This window comes from Callithrix jacchus, chromosome 18 (genome assembly GCF_049354715.1).
Source record: "Callithrix jacchus isolate 240 chromosome 18, calJac240_pri, whole genome shotgun sequence".
NCBI classification, from domain to species: domain Eukaryota; kingdom Metazoa; phylum Chordata; class Mammalia; order Primates; family Cebidae; genus Callithrix; species Callithrix jacchus.
The window spans coordinates 14,997,609-15,021,788 of record NC_133519.1 but is presented as its reverse complement, the minus strand read 5'-3'; the positions used below and the strand labels follow the sequence as shown (position 1 = coordinate 15,021,788).

The 24,180-nt window shown below is 48.5% G+C and overlaps 1 protein-coding gene across 5 annotated transcripts in view; it reads left to right on the top strand.

Annotated features, from left to right (window-relative positions):
• ADAR (adenosine deaminase RNA specific) overlaps positions 1–24,180 on the top strand; it is a 50,326-nt gene that overhangs the window by 21,049 nt on the left and 5,097 nt on the right. For 3 of the 5 annotated variants that reach the window (XM_035279823.3, XM_078355798.1, XM_078355797.1), the window contains exons 2-11: positions 6,771–8,503; positions 10,617–10,800; positions 11,241–11,389; positions 11,926–12,070; positions 12,199–12,389; positions 20,236–20,461; positions 20,731–20,902; positions 21,193–21,286; positions 21,984–22,106; positions 22,354–22,487. In XM_035279823.3, the coding sequence (XP_035135714.1) occupies positions 6,771–8,503; positions 10,617–10,800; positions 11,241–11,389; positions 11,926–12,070; positions 12,199–12,389; positions 20,236–20,461; positions 20,731–20,902; positions 21,193–21,286; positions 21,984–22,106; positions 22,354–22,487 (3,151 nt within the window). Of the gene's footprint in view, positions 1–557; positions 707–778; positions 962–6,770; positions 8,504–10,616; positions 10,801–11,240; positions 11,390–11,925; positions 12,071–12,198; positions 12,390–20,235; positions 20,462–20,730; positions 20,903–21,192; positions 21,287–21,983; positions 22,107–22,353; positions 22,488–24,180 lie in introns of those variants that run through there. The other 2 variants (XM_054247456.2, XM_017966312.4) reach the window with 2 other exon arrangements.

The window sequence follows — 24,180 nt, the reverse complement described above, 5'->3', positions numbered from 1 at the left end:
GGCTGACATCTGCTTGCTTAAGTAAGTTTGTAACATAGTAGGAGCATTAACAAGGTCCCACGGTGGGGATCTTAGTCGTTTGACGACATCTGCGCCCCGCCCCCGCCTTGGAGACGCGACCCCCACTGCGCTGCGGCAGAGAGAGAGAGAGAGAGAGAGAGAGAGAGAGAGAGAGAGAGAGAGAGAGAGAACGAGGCCTCCTGCTGTTTCTGGCCTGAGGTTTTGAGTGCCTTTGTTTTCGTTTTGCTCTACTCCGTGCCGGGAATTAGGAGCTCAGTACTGGGACAGCGGTTTTCCTAAAGAAAGAGTACCAGCCGGGCGCGGGGGGCTCGCGCCTGTAATCTTAACATTTTGGGAGCCCGAGGTGGGCGGATCACTTGAGGCCAGGAGTTCGAAACCACCCTGGCCAACGTGGTGAAACCCTGTCTTTACTAACAACAAAAAATTAGCCGGGTGTGATGGCGCACGCCTGTAATCCCAGCTATGCGGCAGGCTGAGGCAAGAGAATCAATGGAACCCGAGAGGCGGAAGTTGCAGTAAGCCGAGATCGCGCAACTGCATTCCAGCCTGGGCAACAACAACGAAACTCCGTCTCGGGCGTGGGGGGCGGGGGAAAATCACACTTTTTAAAAAAAGACCTTCCGTAGTTCTGATGCAAGGGTGGGGTTCGACTTGCAACCGGTGTGAAACCAAGCGCTGGCGCAAGGTTTGCTCAAACCCCTCCTCTTGGCCAAACTTTCCAGAGGGGAAGGCCTTCCGAGGAAACGAAAGCGAAATTGAATCGGAGCCATCTTGGGCCCCGCGCGCAGACCGCGGAGTTTCCCGTGCCGATGCTTCCGGGCCACTTCCGTTGCGGAGGAGCGGGAGCGTGGGGGTCTCGAGGGGCTGGTGCGGGGCCAGGGTGGTGGTGCTGGCGGGTAGGGCCGGGCAATGCCTTGCGGGCACCATGAACCCGCAGCAGGTAAGCCGGGCCGGCCGGGGGCGGGGGGGCCACCTTCGCCGCGGTCTGGGCTCATCTTACAGCCTCACGGGCTTTGTGTTGTAGTGCGTAGTGTGTGTCTCTTCTGAGTGTTGAGTGTGTGTTTGTGTGTGTTTAAGAGTGTGCGTGTGTCTTGCCAAGCGGCATTGCTGGTTTAGGAATTTGTATCCTGCTCATGACTGTGTCTGCTAACTCTGCAGAATGGAGCAGTGCGTGAAGAGGGCTTGGGAAGAAAATGCGCCCCCATCTGAGTAGCAAGGCCTGAGCCCATGTCAAGGCAGACACCCCGCCTCCCTTTCTGCTACGGCCCCTTGGCAACCCCCTACCCCCGCTTTAGCCCCACTGAACAAAGTTCGGACTTTGAGCAGCGCACACTGTCCTCTGTGCACCCTTTGCACCTCCTGAAGGCCTTCTGGAAGTTAAAAGTGGCCCTTCTTAAAGCTGTAGGAGAAAGCTTGCTAACCACCTTATTCAGTATAGCTAAAAACTGGAAAAACACAGATGTCCTTCAGCAGGTTAATAGATAAACTGAAATACATCCACATAATGGGGTACTGCCCAGCAGTGAAGAGGAGCTGCGGTTACAAGTAACCACGCAGGTGATGCTACATGAGAAGCCAGACTCAAAAGGCTGCGTACTGTATGACTCCACTTATGTGACATTCTGGAAAAAAACACTTACAGGGATGGAAAGTGGATCCGTGGGTGCCAGGGACTGGGTATTGCAGAAGAAGTGGATTGTTGAGTAGCATGAAAAAACTTTTTAAGGAAACAAATGTTCTACATCTTGACTGTGGTGGCGGTTGTCAGAACCCATAGATTTGTACACTTAAAAGGATAAATTTTATTATATCTAAATTACATACCTCAATTTTGTTAAGTAAGATGTATATATCTTAGGGCCCCTTGGCAACTCGCTCGCTCTCTATATTTTTTATGCACTCCTTCGAAAGGATTAGGGGCGCCTGACTTGAAGGGAAAAGCGTTTCTGCATACCCGTGTGGTAAAAGACAAAGGGGGTAGTACTCATTTCTTGATCCCAAATATATGAGACCAGATTAAAGTGAGATTTGGGGAGCAATGAATGTTAGATGACTTGTTATGTAATTTGCATAGGGATGATGCGGAGGAATTTAGAAATGCTCACTTTCTTGCTGTCCTATTCCGTAGCTTTCAGATGGTGGCTTGGTTTTTAGGGGATTTAAGGGGGGCAAAAAGAAAAATTAATAATCTCCTCTTTGCCCTCTAACCCTAGCGCCCTAAGATATCCTTTAGCAAATTCATGTATCCTTTCTTTCTTTTCTCTGTTCATTTCAGTGTGTGCACACACACGTTCATGGGGTTTCTCTTTGTTTAGGAAAAAAGATAACATACCCTACTGCTTGCTTTTTGTTGTTTTATTTAACATTATATGGTTCTGAAGTTTTCCCCAGGGGAATACAAATAGATATAACACATTAAAAATATAATAACTGGCTGGGCACAGTGGCTCACACCTGTAATCCCAGCACTTTGGGAGGCTGAGGCGGGAGGATCACAAGGTCAGGACATCAAGACCATCCTGGTCAACATGGTGAAACCCCGTCTCTACTAAAAATACAAAAATTAGCTGGGTGTGGTGGTGCACGCCTGTAATCCCAGCTACTCGAGAGACTGAGGCAGGAGTATCGCTTAAACTCTGGAGGCGTTGATTGCAGTGAGCCGACATGACGCCACTACACTCCAGCCTGGTAACAGAGTGGGACTCCATCTTAGAAAACAACCAAACGCAAAGCTGTGTGAGTACCACTCTAGAATGAATGGTAATTTAACTCTTCCATAGACAGACATGAAAATATTTTCCAGATTTGGGCCAAGAGTAGCAGTTTAAAAAACATCTAGCTTTTAACTGACTTTAGCCACTATGAAACAAAGTTCTTTTTCTCAAGATCACTCAAAGAGCTAATAGGAGCACCCCTAAGTCTCATAATTCAGCTCTGGGAGCCAGCGCTCTCTCTGTACACACATTTGCCTCTGTCCCTAGCAATATGGTGGGTGAGAGGGTGCAGCAAGAGAAACAGGGAAGGAGGTAGGATTGCTTGCATAGCGGCGTCTTCATGCAGTCATTAATTTAACAAATGTTGGTTGAGAAACAACTTTGTGCCAAGTGCTAGGGAGGCAGAGATGATTGAAGCTTAGTCCTTGACCCCCAGGAACTCACCATGGAATCAGCGGAAGCCCCTCATCAATATTGTGTTGGGAATATTGAGAATGGCAAGTTGAGTATAATTTATAGGACACCTAATGTTAATTGCCTTTCAGACACTGCAACCCGTGTGTGCCACCAAAAAAAAGCAGTAGCTCTGAGACAAAGTAAAGCAAGTGGTCTAACAGGTGCTGAGTAGAAGTTCAAGGAAAGGAAATCCCAGGAGCTGAGGAAGGTGGGAGTCAGGAGTCTCCTGAAGCAAGTGGCATTTAAGGAGCTCTATAAGGAAAGGGTCAGAATTGTGATAGGTGGCTGTGGAGGGTGAGACTGGCATGTAGAGGGATAGAAAGATTAGAGGCCCTTGCAGCGGTCCCATAAGAAGAAATGTGTCTTTCCAGTTCCAGCCCTTCATTACCATCAGAGATAATGAAGAGCTGGAACTGGAAGAAGACACATTTAAGACAAAGTACAGAAGTGTCAGACACAGTGGGACTTGGCAACCACCTGATTAGGTCCTGCAGATGAGCCCGGGAGGCAGGCAGCAAAGAGGACTCAGGTTTCCAGCCTTAATAGGCTAGTACATTAGCAATAAGAACTACAGGAGCCGAGTCTGAGGGGAGCTATCAATTTGGTTCAGAATACGTGGTTTTTGAGCTATGGCAGGATATTTAAGTGGACAGATTGTCTACATAGTTCCAAATTCCCATCTTAAGCTCGCACACATGTCGTGGCTGGAGATAGTAGATTTGAGTGTTCTTGCTTCAGAGGGCTGGTTTAGGTGTGATGAAAGCAACCTAGGAAGTACGTGGTGAAGGAAGAAGAGATCCTTAAGCAAAACCTTGGGAACTGATTATACAAAAGGTGGCTCCGTTAATACAGTAGCTATTAAAAAATTAGAAAGGGTGGGGAAAAGGGACAAAGAGAGGTGAAAGACCTTTGGTTCTGTGTCACCAAACCATGGAAGAAGAATTTTTTTTTAAAAGAAGAGGGCCAGGCACGGTGGCTCACGCCTGTAATCCCAGCACTTTGGGAGGCCGAGGCAGGTGGATCACAAGGTCAAGAGATCGAGACCATCCTGGTCAACATGGTGAAACCCCGTCTCTACTAAAAATACAAAAAATTAGCTGGGCATGGTGGCACGTGCTTGTAATCCCAGCTACTCAGGAGGCTGAGGCAGGAGAATTGCCTGAACCCAGGAGGTGGAGGTTGCGGTGAGCTGAGATTGCGCCATTGCACTCCAGCCTGGGTAACAAGAGCGAAACTCCGTCTCAAAAAAAAAAAAAAGAAGAGAGCTCAATCTACAGTGAGCTAATGCATATTTGTTAAACAAAACTGACCACCAGGCGGCGAAGACCCAACTGAGGTTCAAGAAACGGAATTTTTAGGGCCGGGCGCGGTGGCTCACGCCTGTAATCCCAGCACTTTGGGAGGCCGAGACGGGTGGATCACGAGGTCAAGAGATTGAGACCATCCAGGTCAACATGGTGAAACCCCGTCTCTACTAAAAATACAAAAAATTAGCTGGGCATGGTGGCGCGTGCCTGTAATCCCAGCTACTCGGGAGGCTGAGGCAGGAGAATTGCCTGAACCCAGGAGGCGGAGGTTGCGGTGAGCCGAGATTGCACCATTGCACTCCAGCCTCGGTAACAAGAGCGAAACTCCGTCTCAAAAAAAAAAAAGAAAAGGAATTTTTATGGGCCCTGTTAGCACAAGTCAGGATCCTTCTCCAGTACCACTGGGAAGCTTTGGAGAAGAAGGAGGGGGACAGTGGGCCTTGGGTGGAGAAGGGAACTGACCATGAGATCCAGGTGGGGTGAGAGGTGTGTGAAGTCAGGGTGGGGAAGAATCCGGAGTAACCTTCACTGGGGTCATGTGAGGAACAGGTTCCACCAGATTAAGGACTGGAGGTTGTAGAAACGCTGGGACGTCACCATCAGAAAAGAGCAGGAGTCAGTAAACTATGGCCCACAGGTACAAACTACCTGTTTTTAATTAATCTTCACGGTAAATGAATTGGAAATAAAGTTTTGCATGATGTGTGAGGCTGTTTTTGCACTACAGTAGCAGAGCTATCTGGCCCTTACGGAAAAAGTGTGTCAGCCACTGGAAAAGAGTTGCAGGATTCGAGGTCTTGGTGTGATGGCCTAGGTTAGAGTAATAGTGAGATTGAAGGAGTAGCTAGACAAGCCAATTGTGTGGCAGAAAGGTAGAGATGGAGATGACTGGGTTAAGGATCCCTGTAGCCAGGACACCATGAGAGTGACTGACAGGAGTGCTGAAATTCCCTAAGTGTGTCAGGATGTGGAAGAGAAGAAGGCTAGAGTTATGGAAGGAAGGGCCCCAGCTCTACCTGTGCAGTCTTTAGGTGAGTATGAGAAGTGGGTGGTGAGTGTGAGCGAATGTCGCTAGAATCCCTCCACCCAGTCTGCAAGCCCCAGGGAAAGGGAGCAAGGTGTTCACTGACAGGCCCAGGCCTATGAGTATCTTCTGGCTCCACCACCATCCAGTGAACAGCACTGGGGAGAAAGTACTGTTTTGCAGGTGGGTGGGTGGGAGAGGGAAGGGGGTCACAGGAACTCGGTATTCTGGTAAATGGGCATATGAGAACATGGGGTTGCTTGTGCCATGTCCATCAAGGTTCAGAAGAACGCATGGTGGAAGCAACTATGGGGAGGTAGCTAGGGAAGGTAGGGCTGGTCTGAGGCGGTGAGGAGCAGATGCTGCCAGCTCCACACATCCAGGAGAGCCTGGGTGGTTTCAGCAGAAAGTCTCTGGCATCCCTTCTGAGCCTGGGTACCACACTGAAGAATGAGGACAGTGTGCCATTTTTATCAGGAAACCCTCCGGCTCCCTGGAAACCAAATTCCGATCCTCCTGGGATGGCAGCAGCGAGCAGATGACTGAGGTCCCGTGGCCTTTTCCCACCTGGAGATTGTTTTTGTTACCGGACTGTGACAGCCTTGGAGGACTGGGGTTCAGTTTCATCCAATCACCTTTCTTCTTTTGTCATAGGCATCCAAATATAGCTCTTAGAGATGGGTGGGCAGGGGTGCACTGGCTGTGCACTGTGAGCCTGACTCAAGGAGAGGTCAGTTCGTCCCTCCCTAGTCCCCTCCTTCGGTTATGGTTATTTCAGTTGTTCTGTTTTTGTTTCAGGCTGTTGAAATGACCTTGTTGTTGAAGCACGTTTCTGTTTCAGGTTATTGTTCTGTTTTTGTTTTCAAAACAAAATAACATTTATTTGTTGTTCTAGCTTTAAGGGGGTAATTGTTTTGGTAACTAGAAAATTTCCTTCTGAACTTCCTTAAATTCTGTCAAAGGGAAATATAAGTTAGGTTGCTGGAGAGGCTATGCTGAGGCCTCAGAACCTCTATGCTCCTGGAAGCTCTGTGTGCTTTGCCTCCTGCTCCCCTCTCTGTGTTCCCATTAGCAGGCCCCTAGGCAGGACTTACGAAGCGGGCAAGTCACCCTGGCCGGTTCATAAGCCCATGGCTCAATCACCTTCGCAGCCCATTAAGGGCTGTTCCATAGGCAGCAAAGGGAGGGGCCTCCACAGGTTCACCATTCGGCCTAATTCATTTTCTTTTCCACTGTCTTACTCTGCAGGGGCATTCCCTCAGTGGATACTACCCCTATCCATTTCAAGGCTATGAGCACAGAAAGGTCAGACACCAGCAGCCTGGGCCGGGATCTTCCCCCAGTAGTTTCCGACATAAGCAAATAGAGTTTCTCAAGGGCCAGCTCCCAGAAGCACCAGTGATTGGAAAGCAGACACCGTCACTGTCACCTTCCCTCCCAGGACTCTGGCCAAGGTTTCCAGCACTACCTGTCTACAGTACCGGATTCAGGAAAGAGGAGATCTGGGGTGTCCCCAGGAGCGTGCATTTTGGAAGGCAGGGGCTCCAAAGAGCATTCCAGCATCCTTCACCACGTGGTAGGATTCTGCCACAGAGAGGTGTCGATTGCCTTTCCTCAGATTTCCAGGAACTGAATATCAACCAGGATCAGGAACAAAGGATCTTAAAGCTCTTGAAAGAGCTTGGAGAAGGGAAGGCCACCACAGTACATGATCTGTCTGGGAAACTTAGGGCCCCAAAGAAGGAAATCAATCGAGTTTTATACTCCCTGGCAAAGAAGGGCAAGCTACAGAAGGAGGCAGGAATACCCCCTTTGTGGAAAATCTCGGCCTCAGCTCAGGCTCGGAACCAGCACAGCAGAGCAGTGAGACCAGACGGTCATAGCAAGGGAGCCCCAAACTCAGACCCGAGTTTGGAACCTGAAGACAGAAACTCCACGTCTGTCTCAGAAGATTTTACTGAGCCTTTTATCACAGTCTCAGCTCAGGCTCGGAACCAGCTCAGCAGAGCGGTGAGACCAGACGGTCATAGCCAGGGAGCCCCAAACTCAGACCCGAGTTTAGAACCTGAAGACAGAAACTCCACGTCTGTCTCAGAAGATTTTACTGAGCCTTTTATCACAGTCTCAGCTCAGGCTCGGAACCAGCACAGCAGAGCAGTGAGACCAGACGGTCATAGCCAGGGAGCCCCAAACTCAGAACCGAGTTTGGAACCTGAAGACGGAAACTCCACATCTGCCTTAGAAGATCCTCTTGAGCTTTTTGACATGGCTGAGATCAAGGAGAAAATCTGTGACTATCTCTTCAATGTGTCTGACTCCTCTGCCCTGAATTTGGCTAAAAATATTGGCCTCTCCAAGGCCCGAGATATAAATGCTGTGCTGATTGACTTGGAAAGGCAGGGGGATGTCAGTAGACAAGGGACAACCCCTCCCATGTGGCATTTGACAGACAAGAAGCGAGAGAGGATGCAAATTAAGAGAAACGTGAACAGTGTTCTTGAAACAGCTCCGTCTGCAATCCCTGAGATTCAAAGGCACGCAGAGTTCCCCACCTGTAATTTACCCACGTCAAATGCCTCAAATAACATGGTAACCACAGAAAAAGTGGAGAATGGGCAGGAACCTGTCGTAAAGTTAGAAAACAGGCAAGAGACCAGACCAGAGCCAGTAAGACTGAAACCACCTGTTCATAACAATGGCCCCTCAAGAGCAGGGTATGTTGACTTTGAAAATGGCCAGTGGGCCACAGATGACATCCCAGATGACTTGAATAGTATCCGCGCAGCACCAGGTGAGTTTCGAGCCATCATGGAGATGCCGTCCTTCTACAGTCACGGCCTGCCACGGTGTTCACCCTACAAGAAACTGACAGAGTGCCAGCTGAAGAACCCCATCAGTGGGCTGTTAGAATATGCTCAGTTCGCTAGTCAAACCTGTGAGTTCAACCTGATAGAGCAGAGTGGACCACCCCATGAACCTCGGTAAGAGACCACCCAGGAACTACCCACGGTTGGGTTCAGATGCTCTTGCTCCTGACACAGTGTTGGCTGATGTGTGAGTGGGGCTGTTTGGTGGCTTCTGTCTTTTCCTCCTTCCCTTCTGCCTTGTAGCTAAATCCTTGATTGGCCCTTTCTCCAGCTGTTGAGCAGGGAATATAGACTTTGGACCAGCCAGAATCTTGGTTGAACAAGGGGGAGGTTGACTCTGTTGGCTGTAATGAAGCTTCTTTAGAAATGACTGGTCTTGGAAGCTAGGTGTGGTGGCTCACACCTGTAATCCCAGCACTTTGGGAGGCCAAGGCGGGCAGATCATGAGGTCTGGAGTTCGAGACCAGTCTGGCCGAACACGGTGAAATCCTCATCTCTACTAAAATACAAAAATGAGCCAGGCATGGTGGTGCGTGCCTATAATCCCAGCTACTTGGGAGACTGAGGCAGGAGACTCGCTTTAATACAGGAGGTGGAGGTTGTAGTGAGCTGAGTCACGCCACTGCACTCCAGCCTGGGCAACAGAGCGAGACTCCATCTCAAAAAAAAGAAATGATTGGTCTTCATCCATCAATGCCATACTTGCCTCCTAAGGCCAGAGGTAATGAAGACTTAACTCCCTTCTGCGGGCCTTCCTCTCCTCCCCAAGCTGTTTCTGAGAGAGGTGCAGGAGCAGGTGGGTTGGGGCAGGCTGCACACACAGAGTGGGGGTGGGTTGTGCTGCTAAGCAGCACAGGTCCGCAATCCCCCCTCTGCACAGCTCCTTGGGGGAGGGATGGAGGAGCGTGTGCACGGCTGCCTGGCTGCCTATTGAAGGTGATGGTTCTAATTTTATATACCTCCTCTGCACAGATGGGTGGGCTAGCACTTGCTGCTGCTCCTGAGCTGTGAAGTCAGCGATTACCTCACTCAGATAGCTGGCCAGGCCCTGCACTGTAGGGTCCTAATGGGCCAGTAGACAGATAAAACAGGAGCTGCTGAAGGGCATAGCAGAAAGCAAAACCACTGAAGCTGGGTGGCTGCAGCTGCAGCCAAGGAGAGAGCCAGTGGGTTGGGGAGAATTCCACTGACCCTTATGCTTACCTTGCCTGGTTCTAGGGGTGTAGATTCCTGGCTAGGGCCCTTATTCTTTGTCTTGACTGTTTTCATGTCACCACATTGGCATTTCAGGAGAGCTGTTAAGAAAAGGGGGTATGTCTGTCCAAAAGCTGGCAAGGCCAGAGCTGGATCGTTTGTTTGGAGTAGAGACTGGATGGCTGTCATTCTCTTTTGCCTCTGTCCCTCCCCGGAGTTGGAGGAAAGCAGTGGATTTTGTGGTTAATCATTCTTTAGACTCAGCACTATAAGAAACATTGGCGCCATGTTCAGTATTTCAGAAGACCTAGGAAATAAGAAATTTGACCTACTTCCCAAATGAAATCGTAGATTGAGCAAAGAGCTGACCACATTTGAAAGCTTGAACAAAGCAGGGCCTAGGCTAAGTCCAGAGGCCTAGAACAAATGCTTTTTATTGTCTTCGTAACAAAGGGAAATTCCTTTCATCTCAGGCTTGAGACAAATGGAGCAATAGAGTGACTTGTAACAAACCATAGTGATAAATGTCTAGTGACGAAAGCAGGCCACTGATGAGTGGCAGATGCCTGATCCCTGCAGGTACTGGGGAGCGTGAGACTGGGTTATAAGAAACTTTCACTGTCTTTTAAGACCCTCCCTTAAGGAGGCCAGTCTACCACAGTCGCTCTAGAATGAAGGTCTTTTGGTTGTCAACAAGGCTGTAATGGCAATTTTTGGCTTATTGTGTGTGTGCGTATGTGGGGGGGGGGGGGAGAGAGAAAATTCATTGTTAAGAGATAGTGGGTTTCCCTTGAGATAGTTTCATATCACCTGTGCTCGTGTTTGCTTCTATGGGGAAAGAGTCACTGGCAGCTTTGTTTACAAAAAGAAAGGACAGGTTGAACCTTCAAAGGAGTAGGAGTTCCTTGGCCTACCCTTCATCCCCTCCACAGGTCAAAAGCCCCTTAGCGTAGCAGAAAATTCCAGGTTGAAGGTCTCTTTGGAGAAGGCAGAAGGAATGACCTGTTCACACATCTAACTGCTTTCCATCAAGATTTAAATTCCAGGTTGTTATCAATGGCCGAGAGTTTCCCCCAGCTGAAGCTGGAAGCAAGAAAGTGGCCAAGCAGGATGCAGCTATGAAAGCCATGACAATTCTGCTAGAGGAAGCCAAAGCCAAGGACAGTGGAAAATCAGAAGAATCATCCCACTATTCTACAGAGAAAGAGTCAGAGAAGGTCGGTGTCCTCCTGCCGTCTGGGAGGGTATCAGTTCGCTGTCAGTGTCTGTGAATATAAGGATTGTAACTGACTCCCCCGAAGCAACCCCAGCCTAAGCAACTGACACTGCCTCAGAGTCAGCTTCCCGCGCTTCCCTCTACCCTACCTCACCAGCCTACCTTTCCTCCTCTCATACCCAGCTCCTCTCTCTGCCGCTGTCCCAGCATAATTGGATTTACAGTATTTCAGAGTTGAAAGGACCTGAAAGATTATTGAGGCCAGTCTCCTCTCTTGGAAGATGCCGAATGAGAGCCCCAGCAGCCCCTTTTCCTTTGGAAAGCCAACCCCTTGACAGTTAGTTGGCGGGAAGAAAATCCCCCATCCCCATCCCCTCTTCTGCAGTGGACTAACCAGCGTTTTCTTAGTTTTGTTTTCTTCTTGTCTCTGGTTTTCTCTAGACCGCAGAGTCCCAGCCCTCCGCCCCTTCAGCCACACCCTTCTTTTCTGGGAAGAGCCCCGTCACCACGCTGCTTGAGTGTATGCACAAGCTGGGGAACTCCTGTGAATTCCGGCTCCTTTCCAAAGAAGGCCCTGCCCATGAGCCCAAGTACGTCCCACATGTCCTGTATCCCGCAAAGGTTTTCCCAAAAAGGAAAGGAAACACATTTTCCTCCTTGCTTCCTCAGGGACGGCAGATTGAGCAGTTTTTCCTGCTTCAAAATGGGGAAAGGAGGGCTCGGAGGGCCTGGTTGCTGCTTGTGAGACAGAATTGGGGATTAGGAATTCAAAAGGATTTCCTGGCCCACCCTCTGTCTCCTCTACAAGCACTGGGGAGGTCACTCACTGTTGGTGAGACTGAAAGGTACAGGACCTGAGAAGCTGTCTGCCTGTGGGTCTATAGACTTACATGTTCATCAGAAGCGTACCTGGAGGAGGTGAAACGAGGTTGATCCTTAAATGTTGAAAGGAGTCAACTAGGCTAAGAGACAGTGGCCGTTGAAGGCAGAAGTGATTGCCCGAGACGCGATTGCACAGAGATGTGTTCCAGGAAATTGCTAGTAGTGGAGGATGGCAGGCCGGCAAAGGCAGGGTCGGGTTCCCCTATCAAAACCACTTTCATCCTCCTTGCTTCATCTCTGTCAGGTTTGAATACTGTGTTCAAGTGGGAGCCCAGACTTTCCCCAGTGTGAGTGCCCCCAGCAAGAAAGTGGCAAAGCAGATGGCCGCAGAGGAAGCCATGAAGGCCCTGCATGGGGAGGCGACCAACTCCATGCTTTCTGATGACCAGGTGGGGCACTGTCCTACTCAAAAGTTGCAGGTTGTTTTAGCAACTGAGGGGTTTAAGATTGCCAGTGAGTCCCTCAACGTTTCCTGAAGTGTTCACGGTTCCTGTTTATCTGACGGATTCTCCTTTAGCCCGAAGGTACAATCTCAGAGTCACTTGATAACTTGGAATCGATGATGCCCAACAAGGTCAGGAGGATTGGTGAGCTCGTGAGATACTTGAACACCAACCCTGTGGGTGGCCTTTTGGAGTACGCTCGCTCCCATGGCTTCGCTGCCGAATTCAAGTTGGTCGACCAGTCCGGACCTCCTCACGAGCCCAAGTGAGTGTCCTAGTCCAGGCTAATATATGTGTCACCAGATGGGGGTGGCCTGTAACCCAGGGAGAACAAGGCTGTTCTTTAGCTGTGTAGGACAGAAGCGGGGAGTTGAGGGAAGCAAGTCCAGCCCTGTCTCCACGGCCTCTTAGAAGACAATAGACCTGCCAAGAGTGAATGCAGTCACCCTTCCATTAAGCATGATCCTTCTGAGTTTTTTGGCTAGTTTTAATTTTTAAAGGAATACATATGTACATTAAAAAATCAGGCCGGGCGTGATGGCTCATACCTGTAATCCCAGCACTTTGGGAGGCCGAAGTGGGTAGATCACCTGAGGTCGGGAGTTCGAGATCAGCCTGACCAAAATGGTGAAACCCCGTCTCTACTAAAAATAGAAAAATTAGCTGGGTGTGGTGGTGGGGGCCTGTAATCTTAGCTACTTGGGAGGCTGAGACAGGAGAATTACTTGAACCCGGGAGGTAGAGGTCACAGTGAGCCAAGATTGTCCCATTACATTCCAGCCTGGGCAACAGTGTGAGACTCTGTCTCAAAGGAAAAAAAAAAGAAAACATTCAGGCTGATTGAAAAAGTAGTCATTTCAGTGAACACTCTCATTTCTGTCTCAGACTTCTAGTTCACCTCCTCAGACCCATGTACCGCCATAGCCATGCGTTAGCTAACGACCGGGATGCGGTCTGAGAAACATGGTTTTGTTGCTATGCGAACATCAGAGTGTATTTACATAAACCTAGACGGTACGGGCTCCCACACACGTGCAGGCTGTATGGGATGGCCTGTTGCTCCGAGGCTACAAACCTATGCTGCGTGTAACTGTGGTGAATACTGTGAGCAGCCACAACACACTGGCGAGTATTGGTGTCTCGTCTAAACAAAGAAAAGATACAGTAAAAAGACAGCATAAAAGATACAAAATGCTCCCTCCGTATAAGGCGCCTGCCATGAATGGAGCCTGCAGGACTGGAGTGGCTGTGGGTGGGTCAGCGAGTGAGTGGAGGGTGAATGTGGGGGCCTAGGACATGACTGTGCACTCCTGTCGGCTTCAGAAGCACTGTTCACTTAGGCTAATGACATTTATTCAAAATATTTTTCTTTAATAAATTAATCTTCGTTTACTGTAACTTTTTTACTTTATACATTTTTACATTTCTGTTTCTTTTGTAATAATACTTAGTGTAAAACACAAACGTGGCTCTGCTATCCAAAAATATCTCCTTTCTTCATATCCTTATTCTATAGTCATGAAGATACATTAACCATTAGCCTGAGCCTACACAGAGTCAGGCTCTTCCATATCACTGTCTGCCACCGCCATGGCATTCAGGGGCAGTAACGCACAGGACCATCATCTTCTATAGTAACAGTGCTTTCTGGAATACCTGCCTGAGGCTTTTTTTAGTTAACTTATTTTTCTAGAAGTAGAAGAAGCTGGGCTCAGTGGCTCACGCCTGTAATCCCAACACTTTGGGAGGCCGAGGCAGGCAGATCACGAGGTCAGGAGATAAAGACCATCCTGGCCAACATGGTGAAACCCCATCGCTATTTTAAAATATAAAAATTAGCCGGGCGTGGTGACCCATGTCCATAGTTCCAGCTACTCGGGAGGCTGAGGCAGGAGACTCGCGTGAACCCGGGAGGCGAAGGTTGCAGTGAGATGACATCGTACCACTATACTCCAGCCTGGGCGACAGAGTGAGACTCTGCCTCAAAAAAAAAAAAAAAGTAGAAGTATACTCTGAAATAATGATAAAAATATAGTAAATATACAAGGAGTGGGCAACCGAGATCCCTCGAATGTACAGTTCATAGTAGGATTCACACTCCTACAAGACTCTCATGCCACTGCTGATCTGACAGGAGGTGGAGCTCAGACCAGAATGCTTGATTGCCCGTCACTCACCTCCTGCTGTGCGTCTGGGTTCCTAACAGGTTACAGATCCCTGCACTGGGTGATAAGAATTCTTTAGCTCAGCCGGGCGCAGTGGCTCAAGCCTGTAATCCCCGCACTTTGGGAGGCTGAGGCGGGTGGATCACGAGGTCAAGAGATCGAGATCATCCTGGTCAATGTGGTGAAACCCCATCTGTACTAAAAATACAAAAAATTAGCTGGGCATGGTGGCGCATGCCTGTAATCCCAGCTACTCGGGAGGCTGAGGCAGGAGAATTGCCTGAACCCAGGAGGCGGAGGTTGTGGTGAGCCGAGATCGCGCCATTGCACTCCAGCCTGGGTAACGAGAGCGAAACTCCATCTCAAAAAAAAAAAAAAAAGAATTCTTCAGCTCTATCAGTCTTATGTGATTTGTCATTGAACAAAACATTGTTTTGCAGCACATGAATATACCAGTTTGAGTCCTTCTAGAAATTGCTATGCATAACTAGCACATTTTTCCTTTTGTCTCTTTAAACAAAAATAAACATATAGATATGTACATATATTTTCTATTTTATACGTTGACTCCTTCACTTACCAGACTCCTTGCATAGGTACATATTTCATTGAATAGAAGCTGACAAATTCAGTTTCTCAGAAAGAAACATTTATTAGGGATGAACAGAAATGATATCTTGGGTGGCTGCCAGACGATGGATCCTTGCACTTACCCTCCAGAAAGTATGGAGGGCTTTTTTGATTAAACATGCAGCTGGTCACCCCTTATACTTTCTTGTGAAACTCCCAGCTGCTGGGGAGGTTTGGTGGACATCTTTCTGTAGAGTTACTTATGCTCCCCAGCACGTTGGGACGCAGGAGTCAGATACTGGTGGTCCTGCATCCAGATGGCGTCACTCCTGCCACGCGACAGGCATGTTTTCTTCTTGACCTTTACAGTCTGTGGCAGAGTGGAAAAGCAAGGTGTAAAGTGAGGGGGGAGAGGAAGATTGTGTGCGTATGACTAGAGTATTTTCTTGAAGGATTGAAAAAAACTGGCAACTATGTTTGCTTCTGGGGAAGGAGGGACACTGTTATTGTACATGCTTAACTGTTTGAATTTCACATTTGACATCCAACTTTTCCATTTTAAAGTCTTTAAGGGAGAAAGCTCATAAAAATAGTATCTTGTTATTTTAAGTGACTCTTTTTAATAGAAGTAATGTCAGCTGGGCACAGTGGCTCATGCCTATAATCCCAGCACTTTGGGAGGCCAAGGTCAGGAGTTCGAGACCAAGGTCAGGAGTTCAAGACCAGCCTGGCCAACATGGTGAAACCCCACCTCTACTAAAAATACAAAAAATAGCTGGGCGTGGTGATACGTTCCCGTAATCCGAGCTACTCGGGAGACTGAGGCAGGAGAATTGCTTGAACCCAGGAGGCGGAGGTTACAGTGAGCAAAGATTGTGCCACTGTGCTCCAGCCTGGGTGATGGAGTGAGACTCCATCTCAAAAAGAAAAAAAAATGTCACTCGTTTATTCATGTTTATGTTATTTGCATTTTCTTTTCTGTGAACACCTGTTCTTGTCCTTTTCCATTTTTCTTTCAGGTTGTTACTTTTTATCGATATGTAAGAACCTTTAACGTAATTTTTTAAAGTAGCCCTTTGACCAGCATGACCTACTGTTTAAGCCATCTGGAAAAGGAGAGGCCCTGTCTCCAGCTGCACTTCTACTGCTCATAGCCTTCAATCTCTAATAAGCACCTCCTTATCTTTAAGCACGGTCCTTCAGATGATAGGTTCAGCTCATCTCCTCTTTCTCTTTGTGAAATTTTCTGTGAAATCCTTTCCAGGACTTCAAGTCAGCCATTCATTCAGAATGTAAGAACCTACTATGAACTAGATCGAAGATATGAGAAGTTGCTGCCCCTAAGTGTGCAGCAGACATACAACCATAGCAGTGTTGGAATGTGCCATTGGAGGTGAATGCCGAGTGCTGTGGGGACATGGAGGACACTGCCACCAGTGTCTTCTGGAGAGTTGAGGCAGGTTGCACAGAGAGGGGAGGTGGTACTTGAGTAACTCTGTTTGTTAACCATCTCGTACAGTAACATACTCCAGTTCCTTCTTAATGTGAATTATGCTGTGTCTTCTTTTGTTCCTTTCTCTCTACTCCTCTTGGTGACCTTAACTAATTTTATGCCTTTTTTGTTTTTTTGAGGCAGTCTCACTCCATCGCCCAGGCTGGAGTGCAATGGCGCGATCTTGGCTCTCTGTAACCTCCGCCTCCTGAGTTCAAGTGATTCTCTTGCCTCAGCCTCCTGAGTAGCTGGGATTACAGGCATCTGCCACCATGCCTGGCTAATTTTTTTGTTTTTAGTAGAGACGGGGTTTCCCCATGTTGGCCAGGCTGGTCTTGAACTCCTGACCTCAGGTGATCCACTCACTTCAGCCTCCCAAAGTGCTGGGATTATAGGCATGAGCCATCACGCCCAGCCATGACTTATAATATCTAAATGCTGGAGACCACTTAGAGCTCCAGATTCCTCTGTCTAGTGGCTTACTTGTCACTTCTGTTTGGATGAACATCCCTAGTATGACATGTGCAAAGCAGAACTCTTGGGCTTTGCCCCCTTCACCTCATTTCCCCCCAGTCTTTCCCGTCTCAGTAAGTGATACCACTGTCTCCTCAGTCGCTCAAGTCAAAAACCTGAGGATCATCTTTTCCTTTTTCTCCTTTACCTCCTTCGTCAACCCGTCGTTAAGTCCTGTAGGTTATACTTAGAATTTCTATCCCAAATCCCTTCCTCCTCTTTCCACCTCCAGCGTCAGCACTCTAGTCCACGCCACTGTCTCATCTAGACCATCACGGTAGCCTCCTAACTGATCTTCTTTATTCACTCAACACTTACGGAGTATCTTCTATTTTTTTAGAACAGGAGCCAAACATTAACCAGTAGTCTCCTATAGAAATGGAAGATCTCGTGTTTGATAAGTATTCCGAAGGGCTCGAGTTGCAATGAGAATCTAGAGCACAACTTGACTTAGCTTCCCCTAGAAGTGCTGCCTGAGCTGAGACTTTAAGGATGATGAAGAGAGAAAGACCAAGGGTTCTAGGCGGAGGACCCTGTTTAAGTCCTGTGATGGGAGAATAGCAGAGCTGGCAAAGGGGCTGAGAGGCGCTTGTGGGCGGAGCAGAGAGCATGAGGGAAGGCTGGCACTAGAGGAGATTAGAGGTGTGATCAGGGAGGACACCAGGGCCTGCCTTGTCAGTCACGTTAGTGCTTTTGCCACCAGAGCAGTAGAGAGCCATCGAAGGTTTTACTGAAGGACTGTGACTTGTCCTCTCCCCACACTCTTGCCCCTTTCCCAGCATTTTTCTTCTTAATTTTCTTTCCTCTGCTGAGAGAACCATTCAGACCTTTGCCTCTCTCTCCAGATTTCCACCAAGAGCCCTGTTCCTCACTTTAAACTGATGACCTTACTTCACACCTTGTTGAAAAAATAGCAACAAGCGTATAAGAAATACCTTACTTCCCATTACCAAACCACCTCCAGCTCCCTACCAGCAAGAGTGAGGGAGCATCACGCCTCCGATCCCTGTGTCCTGGATCCCATCCCTCTCATCTGCTCGAAGACTTGGCTGCTTTGGTCTCCCCATTCCTCTTCTGCCGCTGCTCCCTCTCAGATTATTCCCACCAGCCATGAAACATGCCCATGACCATCTTTTAAAAACCTTCCTTCCACCCCGTATTTGCCTGCAGGTACCACCTCATTTCTTTGCTTCTCTTAGAGCCAAATTTCTCAAACGAGTTTTTCTTTTTTTGAGACGGAGTTTTGCTCTTGTTACCCAGGCTGGAGCGCAATGGCGCGATCTCGGCTCACTGCAACCTCCGTCTCCCGGGTCCAAGCAATTCTCCTGCCTCAGCCTCCCAAGTAGCTGGGACTACAGGCATGCACTACCATGCCCAGCTAATTTTTGTATTTTTAGTAGAGACAGGGTTTCACCTTGTTGACCAAGATGGTCTCGATCTCTTGACCTCGTGATCCACCCGTCTCGGCCTCCCAAAGTGCTGGGAGTATAGGCGTGAGCCACTGCACCTGGCCTCAAACGAGTTTTTTATACTCATTGTCTTCACTTTAACTCATTTCACTAAAAAGGCCAGCCACTAGCCTTGTGTGGTTATTGAGCATGAACTGTGGCTAGTGTGTGGAGGTACTGAATTATTCATCGAATTTAATTGTAATTGACTTAAATTTAATAGCCCCATGTGGCTCATGCTTACCATATTGGATGGCACAGCTCTAAAGGATTCTAGTTGCATAATTAACAAACTTTATCAGGTATGTAAATATACCAGTATAAAACTTTGCACATAGAGTTCATATTTTTTTCAAACATATAGGGCAGTCATGAAATTCTCGTGGATCCCTGAGGTAAAGATCCTACAGTCTGTCCCTGACCCCCTTCACCATCTTCTTCTCATGCCGCCGTTCTCTCATTCTGAACGTAAGCCCACTGGCCTGCACGAGCCTGCCAGCATGGGCAAAGAAAGGAGTGAAGGCATTCAGTTGCTTCAGATAACCAAGGAACAAGGAGAAACTCCACATGGCTGAACAAAACGTTGATTGCTTTTACTGGCTGAGCTGCTACGTCTTGATACTGAAGCCTCTGTTGTATGCAGTTGGAGTATCCAAAGCCGGCTTCTCAGCCAGTAGATGAGGATCTGGTTAAAAGCTAGGATTTTTGATGCCTTGTCTGGTACATTTCCAAGCTGTTTTACTCCACTGTGCTCTCCCTCTGTGTTTGTGGAAATTCCCAGCCAGGAGCAGTAGGGGCCACCTCCCTACCCTCTTGGTCACTTTTATTGTCAATAGAGCTCATGAGCCCAAGGTCCGTTCCTTACCCCACAGCCAGCTCAAGCCTGCCAGGAGTTGAAAAACAACTCCCAAAAAAGCTTTTGGCCCTGGCCTAAGGCCGACCTTGACATAATGACCTCTCCAGGTCACGTTCTCTTGAGCTAATCAGGAAGTAAATGAGGGAATGGCGCTGGGCACTTGAAAAATCAGACAGTGTATGAAGTAACAGTAACTTACCTGGGGAGAAAGGTAGTTCCTTCTCATTTCTGCTTAAGAGGAGAGTTCAAGTTGGTGCTAGCATTTCATTAAGCCTTCCTAATAGGTCATAATCTTCCTTTATAATAAGGACTGGCTCAGAGCCTTTGCAGTTAACAGTCAGAATTTTATAACATGATTTGATCATTCTGTTTTACAGCCACCTTCAATATGGCAAGTGATACTGGACAGTAGTGATACAAAGTTTCCTATTTCTGTGTGTTTACATTTTAATCTGTTTTTTCATACCTAGTACTATAGATGTTTACATTTTTTAAGAGTCTGTTTGTTTATTTATTTATTTTAGAGATGCAGATCTCATTCTCTCGCCCAGGCTGGAATGCAGTGACATGATCATAGCTCACTGCAGCCTCAACCTCCGGGGCTCAAGTAATCCTCCCACCTCAGCCTCCCAAGTAGCTGAGACTATAGCCATACACCACCATGCCCAGCTAATTTTTTTTTTTTTTTAGAGAGACAGGGGTCTCACTATATTGCCTGGGGGGTTACTATGTTGCCTGGACTGGTCTTAAACTCCTGGCCTCAAGTGCTCTCCCACCTTAGCTCCTTGAGTTGCTGGGATTGCAGGGGTGAGTCATAGTAGCTGGCTCTAAGAAGGCAATTTACAGAAAAATATTAAGTAATAGTCTAAGTGATACCTGGATCTGGCACAAGTTATGTGGTGATTCATGAAAGACCAAAATCTAGGAAATGCTGCCTTAGAAACAGCTTTCGTCTGATGGGTCCATGCGTTTGCGAGACTGGCCACATCTTCAACAAAACTCGCCCTTCCTTGGAACAACTGTCAAGGTCTGGTGCTGGTCTTCATTCTCTGCTTCTAATCCCAAAGGTTTGTTTACCAAGCAAAAGTTGGGGGTCGCTGGTTCCCGGCTGTCTGCGCACACAGCAAGAAGCAAGGCAAGCAGGAAGCAGCAGATGCGGCTCTCCGTGTCTTGATTGGGGAGAACGAGAAGGCAGAACGCATGGGTTTCGCAGAGGTAACCCCAGTGACAGGGGCCACTCTCAGAAGAACTATGCTCCTCCTCTCAAGGTCCCCAGAAGCACAGCCAAAGACAGTTAAGACGTCTACTTTTGGTGCCTTTTTTTTGGTGTTGGGGGGGGGTCCTCCTAACTCCTCTCTTAAGTGGAGGTCGCTCTTTCTGTCATGTGAGTTATTCCTAGGCCTTACTCTTAGCCTCAAGAGAGCGTATAACTGGGACAGTAGATGTGAGAGGGAAAAGATGACTCACACGACAGACAAGTAGAGCTTATCTCCCTGCCCACGGTGAAAATGGTGGACGCAGCCTCAGCCTCGTGGTGCTGACATAGCCTCCTGTCCCCACAGCTCCCTGTCACCGGCAGCACCTTCCATGACCAGATAGCCATGCTGAGCCACCGATGCTTCAACACTCTAACCAACAGCCTCCAGCCCTCCTTGCTCGGCCGCAAGATTCTGGCAGCCATCGTTATGAAGAAAGACTCTGAGGACATGGGTGTGGTTGTCAGCTTGGGAACAGGTGAGTGGGGCTCTGAGACCTGCTGCCTCCTGTGGTGCCTGAAATCGGGTCCCTCTCATCCTCCCCCAGAGTCCCTGTGTACAAGTCCAAGGCAGGGAGAAGAGACTTCGTTTTAGCTACAGTCCATTCAGAGTGAGGAGTGAGTTCTTAGTCCCCACAGGAGAGAATATGGGAGTCAAGGATCGGAGACATTGAGGCCGTTTCTGCCTTGAAGTTTTCAGGACAGTTTTCACCCGATTTGCCATCAGTTTACTTCCGTTATTCTATTTCTGTTTTAAACACCTTCCTAGGGAATCGCTGTGTGAAAGGAGATTCTCTCAGCCTAAAGGGAGAAACTGTCAATGACTGTCATGCAGAAATCATCTCCCGGAGAGGCTTCATCAGGTGAGCGAGGTCCGAGCTGTGGGACGGATTGCCTGGCCGTGGAGAGCTCCAGTTCTCTACCCCATCTGGCTCTGAAGTGAGCTCTCTGAATCCCCATCAGACAGACGGGTCGTGATGGGTCAGTGGCAGCCTTGCTTCTCACCCGTCCATTTGAACCTGTCTCATGGAATCCACCCCCTCTGTGACCTGAGCTGCCTCCCACTACTCAGCCTGTTTTTAAGTGCTGTCCTTTTTTTCTGCTAACTCTGCTGCTTCATGTCCTTTTCTAAAAACACAAAATGACCTTTTAGTCCTCAGAGCCTTGGGGATGAGGCAGCTTTCCATTTCCGTTTGAGGACCTATACAACCTTGCTGGCCCTGCCAGCTTTCTCCTCTAGCTCACCTTCTCTTTAATTTATGAAGGGAGAGACTTGGAAAGGAGCAACAGCTTCCTTGTAGTCCTTGAATCAATTTCCCCTTCCCTGGAATCCCTGTAGCTGCCAGAGCGAGGAGCCCTCAGCAAAATGAAGGAGACCCAGAAGGCTGACTTTGCTTTATGAAATGCTGGGGTCTTCCCAGGAGAATTCCCACCTGGGAGACTGTGACAGGTCTGCAGCACTGAGGCTTCTCCTTACTTCCTCATCTGGAGGTCAGATGAGGAAGCAACTGCTTTTCCCGGAATTGAACCTGCCCTCCTAACCAGACTTTGTTTTTGTAGGTTTCTCTACAGTGAGTTAATGAAATACAACCCCCAAACTGCAAAGGATAGCATATTTGAGCCTGCTAAGGGAGGAGGAAAGCTCCAAATCAAAAAGACTGTGTCATTCCATCTCTATATCAGGTCTGTACCAGTTTCTGTTGCTGCCAGGGCGGGCCCACCAGGCTGTTAGAATTGGGTATCTGAATGCTTTCCTGGCCTGCAAATCGGGCCTCATACTAATGACTCTCGTGGACTGCTGTCTGCCTCCAGTCTCCCGTGGTAGGCCTTAGAAAACATCCCTTGCTTCTGTCACATCTGACTGTTTTGGAGCCCCATGAAATTGCAGGTTTCCCGCAGGCAAGTTTTAACAGCCACCCCTGTTTTGCAGCACCGCTCCGTGTGGAGATGGTGCCCTCTTTGACAAGTCCTGCAGCGACCGTGCCATGGAAAACACCGACTCCCGCCACTACCCTGTCTTTGAGAACCCCAAACAAGGCAAGCTCCGCACCAAGGTGGAGAACGGTGAGTGATACATGCCCCCCACCCCCTCCTTCCCATAAAACGCTCCGCAAGGCCCTGGGCTCTCACATCTCTGCGAGGCTGCTGGGATTTTACCATTAGTCACTGGACACACAGGTGCTGTTTGCAGGAGAGGAAAGACCTGCGCGGGGCAGGTGTGTGGGGAGATGAAGGTTCCATTTTGAATGTGATCATTTGAGGGTGATGTGCGGGAAGATCAAGGTTCATTTGACTGTGTTCATCCCCAAGTCAGATAGGAGGTGGAGGTTCCCATGTGCAGCTCAGAGGAGAGAGCTTGGCTGAAAATAAAAACACGGGAGTCATCCCCCTGAAGGGTGTTCACGGCCATAGGAATGCGTAGGATCACCTTGAGAGAGGGTGGAGGAGATGAAAAGAGAGTGCAGCACAGCCAAGTCCTAAGGAATTGACAGATAGGGGTGCCAAGTGCCTGGGTCCCCTCCTGTCTAGCTGGCAGCTGACTGTGCCTTGTCTACTGACGACTCCTCCTCTCATACCCTCCTGTCCCCACACTGTCTCCTCACCTCCACTCCATTCCCTTCGGGCCACACTTCAGCAGTCATCACTGTGGACCCGAAACCCGGATAAATGACCTAAAGTGTAGACACAGTTAGCATGGAGCCAATGCTTCGCTCCTAGTCTGTGCTGGAGAGAGATGGAAACCTGTGTCCACACAGAAACTAAGAAGTGAATGTTGATGGCAGCATTACCCACAATAGCCATAAAAAGTGGAAGAAACCCAGATGTCCATCAGCTGCTGGATTCATAAATAAAACATCAAATATATCCATCCATTGAGTATTATTTGGCCATAAAAAGAAATGAAGTCCTGCTACATGCTTACGATATGGATGCACTTGAAAAGTTGATGCCAAGAGAAAAAAGCCAGTCACAGAAGATCACATATTGTATGATTCCATTTATATGAAATGTCCAGAACAGGCAAATCCATAGAGACAGAAAGTAGATGAGTGGTTGCCAGCGCCGGGGGTGGAGGGTTGGAGAGATGAGGAGCGGCTGCGCCGATGGGTAGAGGTTTCTTTTTGGAGTGGTGAAATGTGCTAAAATTGACTGTGATGACAGCTGCAGAACTCTGTGAACAACTCAAAGCCACTGAACTGTTATGCTTTCAGCGGGCGAACTGTGTGGCATATGCACTGTATCTCAACAAAGCTGGCTGTTGTTGTTTTAACCCTGTAGTGGTTTCCCACTGCACTTCATGTACAAGCAAAACCTGCCCTGATCATCCGGCCTCATCTCACGCCACTTTCCCCATCCCTTGCAAATGGCTCCAGCCACACTGGCTCTTTGTCAGACCCCCCCGAACAACCAATCTGCTGGCAGCCTTGGGGCCTTTGCTTTTTTCCTGTGTGCCTGAAACACTTTCTCCAGCTGTCCTTCCCCTCCATGGCTGGCTCCTCTGCTGCTTCTGTCCCAGGAGGTTCCCCCTGCGGTCCTCCATCATAGCTCCCTCAAAGCCTTCAGAGCACTGTCAGCATCTGGAATTCTTCTGCATGTACTGGTTACCGGTTTAGTGTCTGTTCTCTGCCCTTTCTATCCTCTTAACCACCATAGATGTTCTAGGAAGACAAGGATCTTACTTGATTTTCCTCACCGTTCTTTCCCACCACCAAGTATAGTGCCTGGCACATAGCAGGGGCTGTGAGATACATGAAGA